General features: G+C 41.7%; 1 protein-coding gene across 7 annotated transcripts in view; it reads left to right on the forward strand.

The window, feature by feature from the left end:
* Positions 1-19,817, forward strand: part of cpeb3 (cytoplasmic polyadenylation element binding protein 3) — a 53,110-nt gene that overhangs the window by 10,312 nt on the left and 22,981 nt on the right. For 4 of the 7 annotated variants that reach the window (XM_042501580.2, XM_042501577.2, XM_042501574.2 and 1 more), the window contains 3 exons: positions 1,312-1,465; positions 13,491-13,547; positions 18,350-18,373. In XM_042501580.2, the coding sequence (XP_042357514.1) occupies positions 1,312-1,465; positions 13,491-13,547; positions 18,350-18,373 (235 nt within the window). The remainder of the gene's footprint in view (positions 1-1,311; positions 1,466-13,490; positions 13,548-18,349; positions 18,374-19,817) is intronic. The other 3 variants (XM_088086785.1, XM_088086784.1, XM_088086786.1) reach the window with 3 other exon arrangements.

Raw genomic sequence — 19,817 nt, forward strand, 5'->3', positions numbered from 1 at the left:
CATTTCAGATTTTAATATGCCCTTCTGTTAAGAAATCCTACACTAAATCCTGACAGATGGAGCTCCTCAGGGCAGAATCTTCTATGTGCTTTCATTGTAGCTTTCTGACATGAAAAGCCTCCGACTAAGATTCATATCTCCCTTACAATATCTGCTGTATTCACCATCACCCCCAGGGCTGACACATACGCTCTATTTTCCTGTAACATCTAGTCTTAGATCCTTAATTTATATTAGTCTAGATTAGTGAAGAATGCAACCCACCCTGTCTTGCTTTATTTTAAAATCTAAAATGGGAGCTGTTGATACAGGCAAGTTGTTGCCAAATGATCTGCCCTTGAGCAAGGTAAGCAACCAACCACAATTTCAACAGTGAGGCTAAATGTGCAAGTTCAAGTGTGCTGGTATTTAAAGATCATGCCCTTTACGCAGAAATTATATTCAGCGTTGTACTAATCTTTTACTCTGTACTGTACATTATTACCACATGACAACATACAAGAGCATTTGTATTCATTGTGTTTAAGCTGTGATATCAGAGAATGTGTCATATACACAATTAAAGGGACAGTTCACCCCCAAAATCAAAAACACATATTTTACCTCTTACCTTTAGTGCCAGTTATCAATCTAGACTGTTTTGGTGTGAGTCACCGAGTGTTGTCCATTATAACTGAACTAGATGGCACTCGGTTTGTAGTGCTCAAAACGCTCAAAACGCCCAAAACACACATTTCAAAAACTCAACAGTAATGTCTCGTTCCAGATTATTTTCTCTCCACTGAACTTCACCCACCAAGTATCACCATGCAGAAGGAAGAGTGCATCTACTCATGGACAAGAGGTTTGGGGTCCGTGATAACGCGATAAATAAACATTAATGGTGTCCTCCTTGACTGAGCTGTAATGTTAGCTAGCTCAGTGGTGCTAGGAGAGCTAACAATAGATGTTTCCTTCTGTGCAGTGATACAGTTGGCAGGTGTAGTTTAGTAGAAAGAAAATAGTTCCTACATGAGTAATAAGGTCATCATTCTAGAAAGACACATTGCTATCGTGTTATACAAATTTATGTTTTGGTGCTTTGAGCACTTCAAACCGAGTGCCATCTAGTTCCATTATATTGTAGAGAAGGCAGACATCTCAATGATGAAAATCTCCAACATTCGGCAGCACACACCAAAAACAATCTAGATTGTAAAACAGAACCACAGGCAAGACAAAAAAAAAAACATGTATTATTTTGGGGTGAACTCTCCCTTTAATATTAATGCTACTTAAGACTAACCCTCTTCCTGTTTTGCTGTGTTGCAGGACCGGAATCGGCCCTTTGATGCTTTTAGCTTGCACTCTTTGGAGAATTCCTTAATGGATATGATAAGGACTGACCATGACAAAGGTAAACCACACCCTGCCGGTGGCCCACCAATGACTATCGCTGATATTATATGGAGGAATCATTTTGCAGGTTAGGAATATTCATACGTCCATGCTTACACTATTTGGATTGTTTTTTGTTTTCTTTTGCTTCATGGGCATATATCATCTCTGGGTTTTTTCTTTTGCTCTATTTGCCAATCTCTTAACCAATCCAGTACGGATCACCATGTTGTGTTTGAAATTGAATAATTAACATTATGAGCCTTACCTGCAAAATCTCACATAATTTTTGTTTCTCTGTGTGTGTTTGTGTGTGTGTGTGTGTGTGTGTGTGTGTGTGTGTGGTGGCCCAGAGTGCAGCAATGTGCACTCAGGCGGTCTTATTTGCAAACTGCTTCTTCTTTTGCCCTTTTCTCTTCTTAATGTGTTGGCTCTCTGCTCGCTGGAGCCAGTGGATCGAGAGATAATGTCATATGTGAGCATAAATGTTGAGTGATAGAGTGTATTTGTATTATCCGTGGTACAAAGCAGAATTTAGAAACCCTACGTGGACTTTTATTTTGTGTTTGATTGTGGGCGTAGACATGACTGAGTCACAGCCTGAAGATCAAATCAGTGTTTCTAAGCAACACTGATACACAGGCGCAGTTTTTCATGGTGAACTTCGTACTAAATACTAATATTAATACTTAAATGAATAAACAGTTTCATCTCTTGGGAGTACAGATAATGAAATCATGAAAACCTTGTTAAGAGATCTCGCTTCACACCCTTTTAAGGCTATCCAATGTACATCAGGTCTTCTAAGCCAATATTTTCGTAGCGCAAGTCACGTGTCTATTGTAAAAACTTTGGGTCCAGTCTCCCAGATGGGGCCCTGTCAGGTTGGGTGTAGGGTTTTTACGCTCCCCCCATCCTCCCACCTTAACAATGGAAAGATTGGTGGGAGGGGTATATAATGAGCAGAGCATGTCGCTTTCTCATGCGTGGAGTCTGTTTTCCCAATCCCTTGCTGAGAGAGCATTGTTACAGCAAAGTGGTCATCCCGGCCCAACCTAACTTCACTGGAAAGGTGTCGTAACGTCCTGCAGGGCGTCCCTTGTGATTGATTATCAAAGCACAGCAAAGACAGAGGAGATACGGGAGGGTGCCGCATAGATGTGGGTGTGCATTCCTGCATGTCTCTTTGCTTGTTTACCCCTCTCGCCATCATGTAGACAGCGTGGGGCTGCAGTAAGCTGCAGTGCCAACCACAGAGCAGTTCCACCCTGCTGGCGTACCTACTCACTGTCTGAGAGCTCAGTCTGCTGTGTAATCTACTGCGAAAAGCAGAGCAGCTGGAGCTTCTTTGAACTGAGGAGGTCATTCTGATCGGAAATTGTCACAAACACTGTTCTTGGGAAGAGTTTTACAACCCTACCATAACAGGTCCTGGTCATTTTGTTGTGTATGGCTTCAGGGTCAGGTTGGGGTCAGTCATTTTCAGAAGTAATTTGTCTACAAAGTCCTTTATTTCTCTCTCTAACTGTATACGTCTATATCCATGTGTGTCATTTTTTGAAAGTAAGAGTCAGTGAAGTAAATGTGTTGACAATTTAAATGTCAGTAATTAAAGAATTGTGTCAAAAATGTTACTTTGGATCTCCATTGGCAGTAGCGATTGGGTTGGTCAGTTTGTAAAGTCATGGTCCAGGTTCAGGTAAACCTGCTAAGCCATTAATAATTTCATATGATTCATTTAGCCTGATACTGTGTTCATGGTGGCTGAATTCCTTTTGGGAAGTAGAGATGTTTTGTTTTGTTTTGTTTTGTTTAGTTTTGCCCTAAACAGTCAATTGCAAGAGCTTCCCCCATGTCCCCCTGCCAGACCTGTCTGAATCACTAAACAAATCAGTAATGTGGGTGGTGATTCTGGATGTCAGGCCAGGTTAAGATGTTAGTTTTAGGCTAGTGTACTCTCACACTGCAGAAAAGATGACCAGCCATCTAGTGCGTTCGTTGTGAAGTTGTCAGTATGCAGTAAAAATGTCATGGACTGACCAGGGCTTTGTTTCCTAAAAGTCTACGGGCTAAGATGCATTTGGGAAACAGTGCACAGGTAACATGTGCACAAACATGTTATTTACAGAAGTGAAGAGTCAGCATCTGCATTGTTAACGAACAGGCGCAACCTAACAAACTTGATCAACATTTCTGAAAAGCAAATTGAGAAAACATCTATACAATAGAAATAACTGACAAAAGATGGACATTTTAATTTGAGAAAAAAATCCTGCTTTAGACTTTAAGGTCTCATTTGTAATTCAGTGTTAACCTAAAAGACAGTTTGCCCCACAATTAAAAATATTTTTTCTCTTGCCTAGTGCCTTAACCAGTCTCGATTGTTTTGGCTTTAGTGTTGGAGATAGCGGCCGTAGAGGTGTCTGCCTCCTCTACAGTATAATGGAACTAGATGGCACTCTGCTTGTGGTGTTGAAAGCACCAAAAAAAATACATTTGAAAAACTCAACAGAAATGTGTCTTTCCAAAAATCAAAAGCCGATTACTCAAGATAATCCAGGTCAGTGATTGAAACCTACTTCTACAAGACTAGACAATGAGAGGAGAAAACATGTTTTTTGATGCTAATTTGCTTCCTAAGTGAGTGTGGTATCCCACTTTGAGGGTACTACCCACCAGCTGAGAGCCACCAGACAAAACTAATTAACCAGTAGGCCCAGTTTTACATTCCCAACTGAACGGGTCCCTCCCACGTCCATCCCATCACAGACATTTCTCGCATACTTCTCATTGTGCCTGGAATAGTTGTTTTTCCTTGAGTGTTTTATGAGTCCGTTTGTGTTTTTCTAAAGAAGGAGAAGCGCTTTTGGTGTGATGTAAATATGAATCTGTGGGGTGAGAGTGTGAGGTGACCCCACCCACACCCCTGTCTCTCTGTGACAAGACAGCGAGGCCATCTCGATTCAACTAGTTTTTTTTCTACGTGCTTGTTTGGATAAGAGTCAGCTTCAAAGGGTGTGTGTGTGTGTGTGTCTGCTGTCTGTGAGTGAGACACTTTATTCTTGCGATCCTCTCAAACTTTGAAAAAGCTCTTTACTCCTGGGTGAGGGGCCGCGGGGACGTCTGAACAAACGGGCCCTTTCTGTAGCAAAACACACACACTGGTCTGCATCCTGAACTGGGTCAGCTGAGCTCACGTGTGGAGAGCCAGGCACCCCCACACAAACACACACACACACCAGAGATTCCCCCCTTGGCCAGGAAAAACACCACCAGTTTGACAACAGCCACCAGTGCTGCTGCCAGCAATATCGTCACACACTCTCAGGATACACACATCCAAATTAGTTCTGACATGTAAATCAACTGTGGCATTCCATGTAAAGCAGTCTCACCTCACACACTCTTTCGCTCATCGTTGCCTCAGCAGACATGATACTGTGACTACAGCATGCAGCCACTCCCCACACACACACACACACACACACACACACACAACCTCCATGGTGTCACTAACCATTTGAGATACTCAAAAGTGTTAATAAGTCCCTTGAGTCATCGTGGAGGTTGTGTGTGGATCCCACCCCACCCACATAGTCTCTCTCTCTGCGCGCGCACACACACACAAACACACACACTCACACACACACACACATTGCCTTAGCAGGCCTGACTCACATGATCTTACTCATGCACCAGCTACGATGTGCATTTTGTTTTTGTGCGTAAGTGCAACTTATAGAAGGTTGGTGAATCAGCAGCTTTTAGAAAAATAAACTCCATCAACCATCGAATTTAAGGCCCAAAGCTGAGCTGCAGCTTGTGAATATTTGCTTTACCAGTTGTTATTGTTTTTCTTTTTTCAATTAATTAATCAATGAATAGTTAGACATTTTGGGGAATATGCTTATTGCCTTTCTTACCAACAGGAGATCGATACCTTTTTGATGCCTCTATGGTAAATATGAAGATGCTACCAGGCGCTTCTTAGCCCTGCATAAAAGGGGAAAACAGCTAGGTCAGCCTGGCTACGTCCACAAGTAAAAAGAAAATAAGCCTACCAGCACTTCCAACGCTCAAAATTTTTTAATTGTAAGTTTGATACGAATGAAAAGTGCAAAAATATATTTATAAAAGTTGTCCTTTTATCGTTTTTATGTATGATGGCTGACAAAAGTCACCTTACTACAACAGCCAAACAGAGAGAGGATGTCAATTTTAAAACATGTGAAAATAAAAAAACGAATATCAGAAACATGCTGAAAATGAAAAAACAAAAAAAGCAGAAAACAAAGTATCAACAAAATGCTTTTTTGTTTTTTTTTTTTGTTTGTTTTATGTGTGTGTGTGTGTGTCCCTTTTTTTTATTATTCTGTGTCCCCTTTTTAAAATTCAAAAGTTTTTGCGGGTCAATGAACGCAGCACAGGCAGGCAGTCGCAGAGTTTGAGTTGCGGGGTAGATACACTACCGTTCAAAAGTTTGGGGTCACTAAGAAATTTCCTTATTTTTGAAAGAAAAGCACTGTTTTTTTCAATGAAGATAACATTAAACTAATCAGAAATACACTCTATACATTGCTAATGTGGTAAATGACTATTCTAGCTGCAAATGTCTGGTTTTTGGTGCAATATCTATATAGGTGTATAGAGGCCCATTTCCAGCAACTATCATTCCAGTGTTCTAATGGTACAATGTGTTTGCGCATTGTGTCAGAAGGCTAATAGATGATTAGAAAACCCTTGTGCAATCATGTTAGCACAGCTGAAAACAGTTTAGCTGGTTAGAGAAGCTATAAAACTGACCTTCCTTTGAGCAGGTTGAGTATCTGGAGCATCGCATTTGTGGGGTCAATTAAATGCTCAAAATGGCCAGAAAAAGAGAACTTTCATGTGAAACTCGACAGTCTATTCTTGTTCTTAGAAATGAAGGCTATTCCATGCGAGAAATTGCCAAGAAACTGAAGATTTCCTACAATGGTGTGTACTACTCCCTTCAGAGAACAGCACAAACAGGCTCTAACCAGAGTAGAAAGAGAAGTGGGAGGCCCCGCTGCACAACTGAGCAAGAAGATAAGTACATTAGAGTCTCTAGTTTGAGAAATAGACGCCTCACAGGTCCTCAACTGGCAGCTTCATTAAATAGTACCCGCAAAACGCCAGTGTCAACATCTACAGTAAAGAGGCGACTCCGGGATGCTGGCCTTCAGGGCAGAGTGGCAAGGAAAAAGCCATATCTGAGACTGGCCAATAAAAGAAAAAGATTAATATGGGCAAAAGAACACAGACATTGGACAGAGGAAGATTGGAAAAAAGTGTTATGGACGGACGAATCGAAGTTTGAGGTGTTTGGATCACACAGAAGAACATTTGTGAGACGCAGAACAACTGAAAAGATGCTGGAAGAGTGCCTGACGCCATCTGTCAAGCATGGTGGGGGTAACATGATGGTCTGGGGTTGCTTTGGTGCTGGTAAGGTGGGAGATTTGTTCAGGGTAAAAGGGATTTTGAATAAGGAAGGCTATCACTCCATTATGCAACGCCATGCCATACCCTGTGGACAGTGCTTGATTGGAGCCAATTTCATCCTACAACAGGACAATGACCCAAAGCACACCTCCAAATTGTGCAAGAACTATTTAGAGAAGAAGCAGGCAGCTGGTGTTCTATCTGTAATGGAGTGGCCAGCACAGTCACCTGATCTAAACCCCATTGAGCTGTTGTGGGAGCAGCTTGACCGTACCGTACGCAAGAAGTGCCCATCCAGCCAATCCAACTTGTGGGAGGCGCTTCTAGAAGCGTGGGGTGAAATTTCTCCAGATTACCTCAACAAATTAACAGCTAGAATGCCAAAGGTCTGCAATGCTGTAATTGCTGCAAATGGAGGATTCTTTGACGAAAGCAAAGTTTGAAGGAAAAAATTATTATTTCAAATACAAATCATTATTTCTAACCTTGTCAATGTCTTGACGATATTTTCTATTCATTTTACAACTCATGGTGGTAAATAAAAGTGTGACTTTTCATGGAAAACACAAAATTGTCTGGGTGACCCTAAACTTTTGAACGGTAGTGTAACTGATCTGCAGATCTGGTCAGAGCTGATCAGACTGAATATGGAAACGGAATGGAAACAGACTGTAAGACCCAGCACAAGAGCTAAGTTTGACTTTCACTACGCCTGACGTTCTGCTGCTTCCTCTGTGCCCAGAGTACGCACTGCACTCCCAGTGCAATGAATAAACAGCATACATATTCCGATAGTGCCCTTCAAGAATGATCCACTTCCAAAAATCTAAAATCAACGTGTGTCTGCAAATATTTTATTGGGCATGCTGACACTGAGGTTTGAGAGGTCTTCACTTTGCATTATTTCTGTATTTGCAGTGTTTGCGGCTAATGTATTTGTTTTGGCTTTTTGCAGCACATTTTTTTCATTTGCAACACATTTCTGCAGTATTTGTTTTGGATTTTCATATGCATTTTTGAACTGACATTGTTTCTAAGACTGAACCGAGTTTCTTTAAATGGAAATGTTTTGGGCAGTTGTACGGCTTTTGCATATATACACCTTTTGTTTGTATTAAACAAACAAGACATAACATGTTAATTTCTGAGCTAAACAGCTGAGTAGTGCTGGTAGGCTGATTTTTTTAAACCTTTGGACTAGCCAGGCTAGTTGTTTTCCCCTTCTTCTAGTCTTTATGCTGGGTTAAGCAGCTGCTGGTGGTTTGTTCTAAAAAAATGCTAACCAGTTACATTTTACACAAACAGTTTTGTGTTGATTTTACAAGCTTCGTTGTGTTTGGCTGACACCCATCATATGTTGGTCAACGGCCTGGATGAGGCATAATGTTGTTGTAACAAATAGAAGGTGCCAGGTATAATTGAAGTCAATAGCAAACACGGGGCAGAGCAAACGCTGGTGCTGTTTGACTGCATGCACTTGTTGACACACAGGAGCTTTTATCAGGAGGAACACGAGTATGACGAGTGCAGCACAGGTCAGATGAGTAACCGTGTGACTAAACACAGCACTGTGATGATAGGAAGCGGTGGGTGTCTCCATATAACTTTTCTAGAAATGTTTGCATAGATAGAGCCCTCACAGTGCACCTTCTGTCTCCATGTTAGATAAATTTATGGTGAAAAGGTTTACAGTGAGGTTTAAGTTAACTATAAAGATAAAGATTCAGCTTTGACCAAGAAAACACTACCTTCCTCTGTCGTAAATAGGTCCTCAAATATTGTGTTTGTTTGGAAGAGGAGGTCTGTGTGATCTTTTGTCTTCAGGTTCAAAGAGGGGTCACTCCATCTTAACCTAAGGTGAAAGGTCAATAAAACGCTTGGTTGGGCTGAAGTTTGGCTGACAAGCTGGACTTGACCTCTCAACATTTCCGCCCTTGTAGTTAACAACACCTGCGATGATCTCAGCGTCAGAGGGATGCCCCTGTACTTTAAACAGCCCGTAATGACTGAACAGAGATAAGATGATGTGTTTTGTTGGCTGTGTTAAAGGTTAAATCGCACCTTGCCTCCAATAAACTACACCATCAGAGTGCTGTGTTTTGTTATGGTGGAAAATTCATGACTCCAGTGAGCATGACTGACCTAATCCTGTCCAGGCAACAAAACAAGTCTGGGCTTGTTTTGTCTATTTAAAACATGGTTTGTCCAGGTCTCACAAGCCATGAAATACTTTTGAAAGTGTTATTATCACTGCCAAGTTGTGCATCAGGCTTAACTGGATTCTGGAATTCCTCTATTATTATATGAGAGGCATTTAATAGTTTTACAATTATTACTTTTATGAAACATTAAATAGCAGTGGGTGGTTGGCGTATTTAGGGATTTGCTTCTAGAAATATTTCCCTAACCACATAATTTTATGCTATTGCTTGATAACTGAAGGAACTTTGGCTCTGTTGTAATCATCTTGTTGGGGGTTGTTGGGTTGAGATCAAGCTGGTATGAAAGCAGAGAAGTAGGCCATTCTGACAAACAGAATCAAAATAACTTTCTCCAGATTCTTACAGAAACATCCATCCGTATCATTTTTTTTTTCAGTCATCTGTCGACTGTGTGCAAAACATAAATATGCCCCTCAGAGGGTATTGTCATCTTTTTTTTTGTGCTAGTGTTATGTTGGTAATTGAAGGTTTCTTTAGCAGTAGTCAGCAAGTAGTGCAGCTTTGGGGCACCCTGCTGCTGAGGTGTTTTTTTTTCATCATTTCTAACATTTCCGCACCTTGCTGTCGGCACTCCCACTCTCCTCACATAACTTCTACCGGAGCTTTCTCCTAGAGGTGTTATTGCAGGGCTTAAATATGTGCTGTAATGTGGAACAGAGGGAGCAAAAACGTGACCAAAGCAGTTGAGAAGAGCTCCAGGTGGGACACAGTCGGAGGTGATCAGCCACATGGAATCTAGTGAAAATTTAACCGCTTAGGAACTTGAGGCACAGCACTCATATGGCCCCTCAGTTGTTTCTCTTAGTCCATGTAGACCAAAGGTCCCATTCCTGTTTTCTTTCACAGATCATTCAAAAGCAGCGTCCAACATAGACATGTCGTGTTTAAGACAATGATAGATATGGCTGTTGATCAGTCCAAGTAGCTCAGTGTTTAATTCAATAGATTTTCAAAAAATCGAAGACGGTGCTATGGGGCAGTCTGCCTTCCAGCACAAAAGTAAGCCAGAAAGCAGTAAAGTTATTAATATTTGTAAACCCCCTTGCCAGCGGCAGCCATGGCCGGAGGCATAATGCATTGAATAATGCATTTTAGGGAATTTCTTCAAATTTGGCACAAATTTTTACTCGACAACAAACTGATCAAATTTTGGTGGTCAAGGTCACTGTGACTTTGTCTGTCTCATTTTCGTAAACCAAGAAAACCAAGAATGCCTTAAAGGAATCTCTTTCACTTTGGCGCAAACATCCACTTGCACCCAGGGATGAGAAGAATTCATATGCCAAATATGACAAAATTTCAATAGGATACAACTATGACACAATTATTATTATTTATTTATTTATTTATTTATTTATTTATTTATTTATATTTATTATTTATTATTATTATTATAATATACAAAAGGTCAAAGGTCAATTTTACTGTGACATCATATCAACATTCTGAAAAAATACTTTTCTGGACATTATTATATGACATAACTTAGGAACAGAAGGGGAGACAGTTAGTCAGTTTTAGAATATGCAGCTTCTTTGAAGTAACATCCATATTTGAAGCATTTTCAACTGTCATGGCTACACAAGTCTGGACAGACATGGGTGTAAATTGCAACTTGACTAGTTGGGAGAGGCATCCAACTGTGAGCTAGTGATTCTAGTTTTATCCACCTCTTCACTTTTTTAGCATCAACAGACAAATGTCTCAGTCGTTACATACGTTTAGAACCCATAAAGTTATACATCTCATATTGCATTTTACTTCATTTTGACTGTTTTCTTGTGGTCTTTAATCTTAATGGTTTGCTTAAACATTTCAGAGACTTCATGCTCTCCCACAATGACAACATTGGAGTCTCCCCATTAGGGCATATGATCCTTTGTTTATGGCCACTGGCTTTGTCCAGTTCTCTATTCCATTTCTACCCAAAGAGGTTCTGGTGAGGTCACTGTCCGACTGCAGATTGTTATGCACGTAAAAGGGTGGTACTGTTGGATCTATGCATAAGGAAGAGGATGGCGTGTCTCCCAAGGGGCCACACTGCTGTTCAACCATCATGGGGAGGTTGAGAATAGCTCTGGCTCTTGGTGAGGAAATGTCACCAGAAGAGCAGCAGCAGCAACTCGGGGCCCCCCTCACACCCTGCCACTCAACTCCTGGGGGAAGCAGATGGCACATGCCCAGAGCTATTTTAAGGCTTCAGGAGGGCAACTGTCTCCCAAAATGACTAATGTGGTCCGAAAGGCAAGCACAGGCCACAGTGTTTGTTGTGACTTTTGCCCTCCTATCAACGAAGGCAGGGCTTTGATTGTGAATGTCGGATATAGAGTACACTAGCAATGCAGTATTTTATTGATCATCTTATTCTTTTGTTTAATCAAATGCAGTACTACTACGTCAAGGTGCACGGTCCGCTCTGGAGCTATAGGAGATCTCTGTCAAAGTCCGAACACACCAGGAAGACTGTCATTGGTCACTGTCGGGCAGTCAGTGAGCATCTGTCACCCTAGTTTTTGTGGTGTCCCGCACCATTGGCACTAGTCAGCCATGGTTGGCCCTTGTTAAAAGCTTTTTGGCTGAGTCAGCATGTTGAATTGGCAGCAGAGCCCATCACTGACAATAAGCACTTGACAGATTGGCAGTTTAGCTCAGTTGACAAGAGAAACGTAAGTAAGGAAAGCAAGCAAATGACTTAAGTCTAGAGGATGTGAAATCAAAACAAACTTGTTAAATAAGTCAAGATTATTATTAGGTTTTTCCCAGAAATAGTTTGTAATTGTTATTTTATTATTTTTTAGGTTGTGTTGTTAATGTGCTAATTGGCTAACAGCTCTTGTATCCATCCTGTCAGTCTTTCCCTTTTGAATGACGATTACAGACTACTCCCACCCACTGGAGAGTTTTCTCCCATCATATAGATGCAGAATGTACTTGAAAGTTGGCTGTAGCCTTTGCAATGTGTTTAAGTGCAACTTTTTGGCCAATGTAACAGTCAGCCTTCATTGGCACTAGGTTTTCAATGTCAGTTTGGTGTTCTGACACAAAAACAAACAGACTACCCACATGTTTACCAATTTGTAATAGAAGACTAAAAAACCATCAATGTCAGGACACAACGCTGGATCTTTCTCCTTTGTGTACATCTAGTCTTTGCCAACAAAATGTTCCTTTTTCTCATGATAAATAAGTTGGAAAGAACAAAGATTATGTGACACTCGGCCATGTCACACATATCCACGTGTTCAAACAAATGTGTGTGAACGTATTGGCTTGCCGCACTCCATTTGCCCCCGAGCCCCACTGTTGCCTGGATTCTAACTGGCTGTGAGGAGTGTGGAAATCCACATCTGTGGAGCTGCAGGGTGGCCTCCCCATTGTCCTCCCCCTACCCTGCCTTTCTGGTTTTCAACCAGGTCTAACTGCTAGTTCCACTCTTGTTTGTGAGCCAGGAAGAGGCCCCTTTGCTGTCCCCACTATCTGTCTTGTGCATCCAAATTTGGAAACGTTTGACATGTCATCTTGTTTGCACTATAGCGGCTTGCAACATGCAGCCAGTTGGTTTCTCAAAGTCCATATTACATATGGGGAAACATGCACCAGCAGTAAAGCAAGATATGCATTGCAGTTGTCCCCCTCGACCTTAAAACCCCTCATCACCACCACAGTGTTAACACCGCAGGCTTGCAAAAGCTGATTTATTAAATCTAAAAGGTATTTGCAGAATATCAATGTGTAACAGTGAAAGTGTTTCTTTACATTCAGTCTAAACGACTCTTGGTTGCTGTGTGTTGAGTAAAAAGTTGGTGTCGGTGGATTTTGACACAGGGCCCTAATTTTAAGTGGTCAGAGATAAAGGGTCTGCCTCTGCAGCTGCCACTACAAATGATGTTGACAGTGAGACGGCAATGTTTTGTCCTGAACCAGGTTGGCTATTGAAGCCTTGGCATAAGCTGTCACCTGTTCGAATACGATGATGGAGACAGAGATAACCAGGAAGATTTCCATTTAGACGTCCCACACCACCTCTGCCCACAAAAGCACTGACAGATGGGCCCATGTAACAAGCACACTTTGTCGCTATAGCAGAATGCACGCTCTGTTGAATTCCTAGTCTTATAGCTGCCTTTGTTTTTGTGTTTGTGTGTGTGTGTGTGTGCATATGAGATATGTGACAACAAAGGAACGTGCGTTTCCACCTCGTTTTTTACATCTGTTGTCCGTGGTCGTGCTTCATGCCATTGTCTCACATTGAGTAAACTTGTTGTTGATTCATTTCTTGTTAAACATTTCATCCTGGCTGGCATTTCCCCATTGCCAACAGTAGAATGGAAGATTAAATATAATGTCTGTTAACAGGGTAGCTTTTATCAGTGATTTCCATGTTTCCCCTCTTTTGTAAAAATCTGTTCTTTTTTTCTCCGGCAGGACGTATGGGCCTCAACTTCCATCATCCCGGAGCAGACCACATAATGCCATTGAATAGTAAGTCGCATTTTATTGTAGCACTCGTCATCTTATTCTCCATCTGGCATTCGTCAGAATTGTCTTGATTTTGCTGATGAAAGTGTTGCAGCTGCTTTTTTGTCCTTTGAAGGAATTAAGAATGGGGAGTATTTTTGTGGTGTGTTCCCATGAAACACATACACCCCCCTACCCACAGTGGCCTACGTCAGTGTGCAGTAGGCACACCTGCCTACCCTTTGCTAAGGTCTGGATTCCCTGACACCATAAACCTAGGACAGACCTCTAAGCACAGTTGACCTGTGAATAGCACTTCCAAAAATACCCCAGCATGTAAGACTAGATTCTCCTCAGAGTGCCACCAGCCAGCAGATGACCAGCAGTGACAGGAGGCGAGCCAGGGAGAGAAATCAGGTCTTTTTCTCATATGCTCCAACATGGATGCCATAAAGTTCTTCAGGCCAGGCCCAGGCCTTCCGAGTGCTTTTTATTTGTGTTTGGATTGGGTCAGAGATATTTTTTTTATGCCTGTGCTCCAGCAACAGTCATGGACCAAAGCATTATGTTTTCCGGTTGTCTGTCTGTCTGTTAAATATGCCACAAACGTTCACTTTGAGTCAACGATAAACTGGTTAGACTTTGGTGGTGAAAGAACAAAGCTCAAGGTCACAGTGACCGTACATCGGTCTCACTCTCTTTAACAAGATATCTCGGGATTACTGTGGGGAAATTTCCTCAAATTTGGCATAAATGTCCACATGAACTCAAGCATGCACTGATTAGATCTTGAAAGTCAAAGCTCAAGGTCACAGTAACCTTGCGCCTGTCTCACTCATGTGAATATGATTTTTTAGGTTACTGAGAGGAAATTTCTTCCAATTTGGCACAAATGTCCATATGATCTCATGGATGAATATTGATGGTCACAGGTCAAGGTCACTGTAACCTTGTGTCTGTCCCATTCATGTGAATGCCGTATCTTAGGAATGCTTTGAGGGGATTTTTTTAATTTGGAACAAATGCCCACTTTGAGTCAAGTTAAGGTCACACTGGCCTGCATCCCTCTCCCTCTTGTGAAAATGATATCTCAGGATTACTGTAAAAGGTTGAAGATGTGTGTGAATCATCCATGTTTTGAATTTGTAGCTCCTTTGCAGCAACATCCACATTTGAAGCATTGTCAACTGCAATGGCTCCGTATGAATCTGACAGACATGATTGTAAACTGCAACTTGACTGGTGGGCAAAGGCATAAAAGCACGAGGAGATCATTCTACTTTGGCCATGCTCGCTAGTTCTTTAAGGGGCGATCATGTTTTCTATCTTTTTGCTCAACTCTGCAAAATATTGAGAATGTCTGGACTGACTGGTGATCAAACCAAATCAGTGAAGCCCTAGTTTCCTTTCTGGACATGTTCAGTCAGCCTACAGGGCATAAAAACGAGTGAAGGCAAAAGATATGTAACATAAAATAAACTTTCTTGGCAAAGCAGTTTCTAGCGTCACATCTTGACAACAGTGGTGCTCCTTCCTCATTTTGTTCTTTTCATCACTCGTATCCTCGGAGAACGCGTCCTGGATTGATGTTAAACTGTTGTGTCATGGGATTACACTCAGGCAAGCACAGATCTGCCCAGATCTTCCAAGTCTGTCAGAACTGGCTCTCTCTGCTGTAGCCTGTGATGTGTGTAGACAGGGAGGCTTTGGTTTCAACTTTAAAGTGTTTTACTCTGTGTTTCTCCTTCATTTCGTCCCATTAGCTTTGAGGCTTCACGCTGTGAGAACCTGTAAGGGCTCTACTTTCTCCGGATGGTGTTAGCACTTGAAGTTAAGAAGAAAGGATAGAGAGTAGTAAGCTTAGGTCCGCTTTTCAGATTTATTGGTGTTGTTCACTTGACAGCTTAGTAGAAGTATCTGAGGCTTTGAAGCCAAGCAGAGCCGGAGACCTCAAACTCATTGTGCCCAGAGGAATCCCCCACTTTCCTTTTTAACATTTTCTCTCTCTTGAACGCCACACAGTTTAAAGTTATTCTTAACCCCCGCTTTTCCTTTTCCGTTCTCTTGCTTATGGGTCGCATTCTCCCTTGCTGAGGCATCTGACGGTTTCCCACATAACGTTTTCTTCATTTTGCGCTGGTTGCTAGGTGACTTTGTTTCTGCCAAGGCCAGACAGTGAGAGGGCAAAGCTGCAGAAAGGCTGCCCAGGTTTTCTTTGGATTGGAGAGCCAGATCTTTTTAATGAAAACATAGCAAGGGAGAAGAGGCTCAAAGACAATATATTTTCAGAGAGAAGCCAGAGGGGCAAGTCACACAAAGGGGCTCTCACAATGCAAACGCCGATATTGGTTTTTGAGGCGACCAGTGTGCTTTGTGACTGATGCGTTTAGAGGAGCAGGAGGATCTGTTTAGCACTTTGTTACTCTCCTGCTGTTTGTATAAATTTGCTCTATCTTAAGCCACATTTTGCCTCCTGTGTGGCTTATATTGGTGGCACAGCAGATTCAAATTAAGCTTGTTTGTGGGAAGATTTCAGAGATTAGGGAAACACAATGTGGTGTTTCTGCACATAAAACTTGAGCTTGAAAGGTCATTTTTGCTCCTGGAAAAAAAAGTGGTTTAACTCAAGTTGTATTCAGAGCTTTTGAATCCATCTCATGGTGTTTCTCAGCAGATGGAATTTGCTGATGAGTCAAAGAGATAGCTCAGCTGTCATCGTGTGACCTACCTATGGAAATTTTGCCATGTGATAACAGGTGGTTGCATATAGAGAGAAGACAATAAAATGTAATCGGAAAGGTTGATGAAGTGGGAAACAAATGCAAGTGAATATTCTGGTATTTTTCAATGGATGGAGTTGTCATGGAGATAGCTCAGGTGTCAACATGTACCCTAAGAGTGGAAATGTAGTCATGTGCTAACAGGTGGTTGCATAAGCTGGAAAGATGCCGAGAAAGCTGTGGAAAAGCTACTAAGGTAACGCTTACCAACTGGAAATATTGTAGCTTGTTTTGAAGAAAGAAAAAAAAAGAATCTTATATTAAAGTCCATTTACTTTTTACTTTTTTTTAAAAGGTTATGGGCCTTATTTAAATATTCTATAGCTGATGGTCTAAAGTACAACTTTTCCTATTTTAACAATGCATTATCCCTGCACAAATTATGGTGCAAGGGGGAGAAGGGTGGTATTTAGTCCCTAAATTAATCATAGGTCTGTTTTGGGCTTAACATGAATTCAACCAATCAGGCTGTCATCACCCATTTCCTTTAAAAACCAGGTGAGCCTGCATTTGGCATCCTGCTTTTTAAATTAGGGATTTAGCAAATTGGAGAAGTGAGTGATTTTCTGCTGAGAGTAATGCAGTACAAACAGTAATGTCACTGCAGCAAGTACCGTGAGAGATTTAAGCAGCAAAACTAAAAATTATATTGATAAACATGACAGAGGAAAGAGAACTAAAGTTTTAGCTTCTGAAATAATCAATAAAGTTACCCTGGTCCTCATGTGTAATCGTCTACAGCGTATCTCTTAGCGGGTAGTGGGACAGCTGCTCTGCTCACTGCTATGTTCACATTTTAAAGAACTTCATTAATATTTTCGTGATGAATTATGTTTTTTTTTCAACCCACCCCTTCATCTTACTATGAACAATGCGTCCCTTTAAATAGCGGGATAACACTGCGTCATTCTGACTTTAGACCAGATATTTGTTGGTCAATGGCACGATTTCTTTCTGCTGCCTTAAAATATCAATACACGACAATGTGCCTAACCACACCAATGGAGCAGAGATGGGCACTACTTACACAGCGTGGATGCTCGCCGTGAAAATGACAACAGCATCAGTCTGACACTAGCAATGACAGTTACGCTATTCTCTGCACTGCTTTGCTCCAGATGTAAGACAGATTCCAGACAGATTCCTCCTCAGCAGATAGATATTGCTCAGTTTTTATGACCTTCAGGCAACATAATAACAGTTGATTGCATGGGGAAGAGACCATAAAATGCAAATGAAAGCTCTGAAAAAAGCATGTTAGCTTTGGATAATACTTATTTTTATTTCTCTAGATTTCATCCGAGTCAGTGCAGTAAAAGGCGCATTAAAAGATGAGACAGAGATAATGTTGAGCTGGCACATGTGACCAGCTGATATAAATGATCCCAATCCCTTCGCCTTGCCGTAGACTTTGATTCATTCAGCCCTGAGATCATAGCCTGCTTTCCGCTGCCCACCTCCCCTCTGCATGTCATCCTCCCTTCTCTGAGCCCCGAGGCTGCCAGCCACCTCCGTACCCTCTCCTTATCCTGTGGGAAGTTTCCACTCGCATCTGGCCTGCCGTACCTGACCTGAGAGGAACTTATAATATTTCACCAAGGCCATGATAATGACTAACCTGCTCTGCCTTCAGTCCCGCATGCGCTCTGCTTTATGGCCTCATTGGTGAATATTCACAGAAGATTATCACGAACGCGAGCCATTGTGGGTTCATTAAAGTGAGATTATGATCTCCAGTTATGGGGCGGTGCATTATGCGGCTGAATATCTCGGCCATTTCCGTGGCTAAACGTCACCTCCCTTTCCAGCATCTGCATGTGTTTGTTGCCAAGGCAGGTGCAGCAGGTTTACTGTGGGCTGGTGCCAGGCTGTGATAATCGCCCTCCTCACGTAGCCTAAGCTTAGGTGTGGCCATCTGTGGTTCCTCTGTTGCCTTAGAGATGTTCCTGGTTTTGGTTTATTTCCACAAAACCCATGTCTCTGTATCTCTTTCCTACCCCAACCCCTCTGTCTCTCCTTGTGTCCCCCAACTGTGCTGACAAGCAGCCCGGAGCTATGGCCGCAGAAGAGGTAACGTGTGGCATTTTCTCTGGGGTTCTGCTTGCCATGCCGACCGTGTCTCTCTCCGAGGCTGAGGGGGATCTTAGTGTGGTGTCACTATCTGCTTTTCATCTGTGCTGTGATTGAATGGAATCATATTAATTTCGACACACAGTTGTGCATTTTAATCAACATTGGGCGATCCACCGAATCTGTCTATATGAATCTTGTTTTGCTTGATGGTGAGAGGAAAAAAAATCAGTTCATTTTCTTTTCTCTCTACTCTGAGTCAGTGTTCTACCTCTAGTGCAAAGTAGGGATGCTGACTTGCAAACACGCTCAGCTGTGAGTGAAACATGACAGCAGTTCTAAGAACAAAAAAAAACAAAACATCATCATCTATTTGCAGTATTTGGTACGACAGGGATGAACGCATCTCATTCCTCCAGTTAAGAGCAGTGTGATGCTGCCACCAAATCCAACACTAAACCTTTTCAAATGTTCAAGCATGTTTAGTTGGAGTGTTTCCAAAATATCTGAAGGTTTTCATGAAGGAGTGCGCTGACTCAGAAGTGATTCATCATCTGAATGGCAAAAATGGGTGCTTTTCCAATGTGGCTCATCTCTGATTTGATGTGCTTTTTTCTTTTTTTTTGACTAATTCTGTCTTTCTTCAGCAAGGAGAGAAGCTACCATGTGACATTTGTAAGGTCACTACACTATCAGGCTGCAGTTACATGTTATACTTGTAGTGGGAGACAAAAAAATGCAGCATTCATCACTGTGTTAGACATGTTTGATTGCTTATCAAACAATCAAATATCAACCCTGCTCAAGAAAGAGAGTAAAACATACATTTTACATTTGAACTAGCGACACTACCATCAGAAAATAACACTAAAATATTGCTAATGCATCACTGCACCAGTGGAAACCTCCTATTGGGAAGCATAGTTAAAGACCTCCACAGGCATGATGTGTCCCACAAAGAGAGAATATAACCAGGCTCATTACTGATGATCAACAGTCCCTCCATTCTCATTAAGTGCTGCTGTTCAGCATGTTGCCTACAGGTCTGGAAGCCTGCTATTTTAATGAGGATTTGGAGCGGGAGTCACCAGGAGGTTCCCAAGACGCCATTATGATATCATGATTATAATTTGATTTACACCGTGGCCAAATGTATGTGGACACCCAGACATTACACCAATATGTGATTTTTGTGGACTGTATATAATATGTAATAGGCACTTTCACGTTGGCTTCATTTTTCTTGCTGCTTGAAGTTGCTGCTTGAGCGTCGCCAGCGCAAGATTGCAATGCACGTATCCAGGATATTTTGCCATCAATCTGTAAACAGCCATTGGGGTTCATGGGCGTCTACATACTTACGGCCATATGGTGTATTTCCTTTTTACAGGTTTCTTTAAATACATTAATAAGAATAATCAAAAATAAGTTTTACCTTTGGGGA

Source organism: Plectropomus leopardus, chromosome 13, assembly GCF_026936395.1.
Source record: "Plectropomus leopardus strain MGB_pleo_1.0 chromosome 13, ASM2693639v1, whole genome shotgun sequence".
In the NCBI taxonomy this organism is placed as follows: Eukaryota; Metazoa; Chordata; class Actinopteri; order Perciformes; family Serranidae; genus Plectropomus; species Plectropomus leopardus.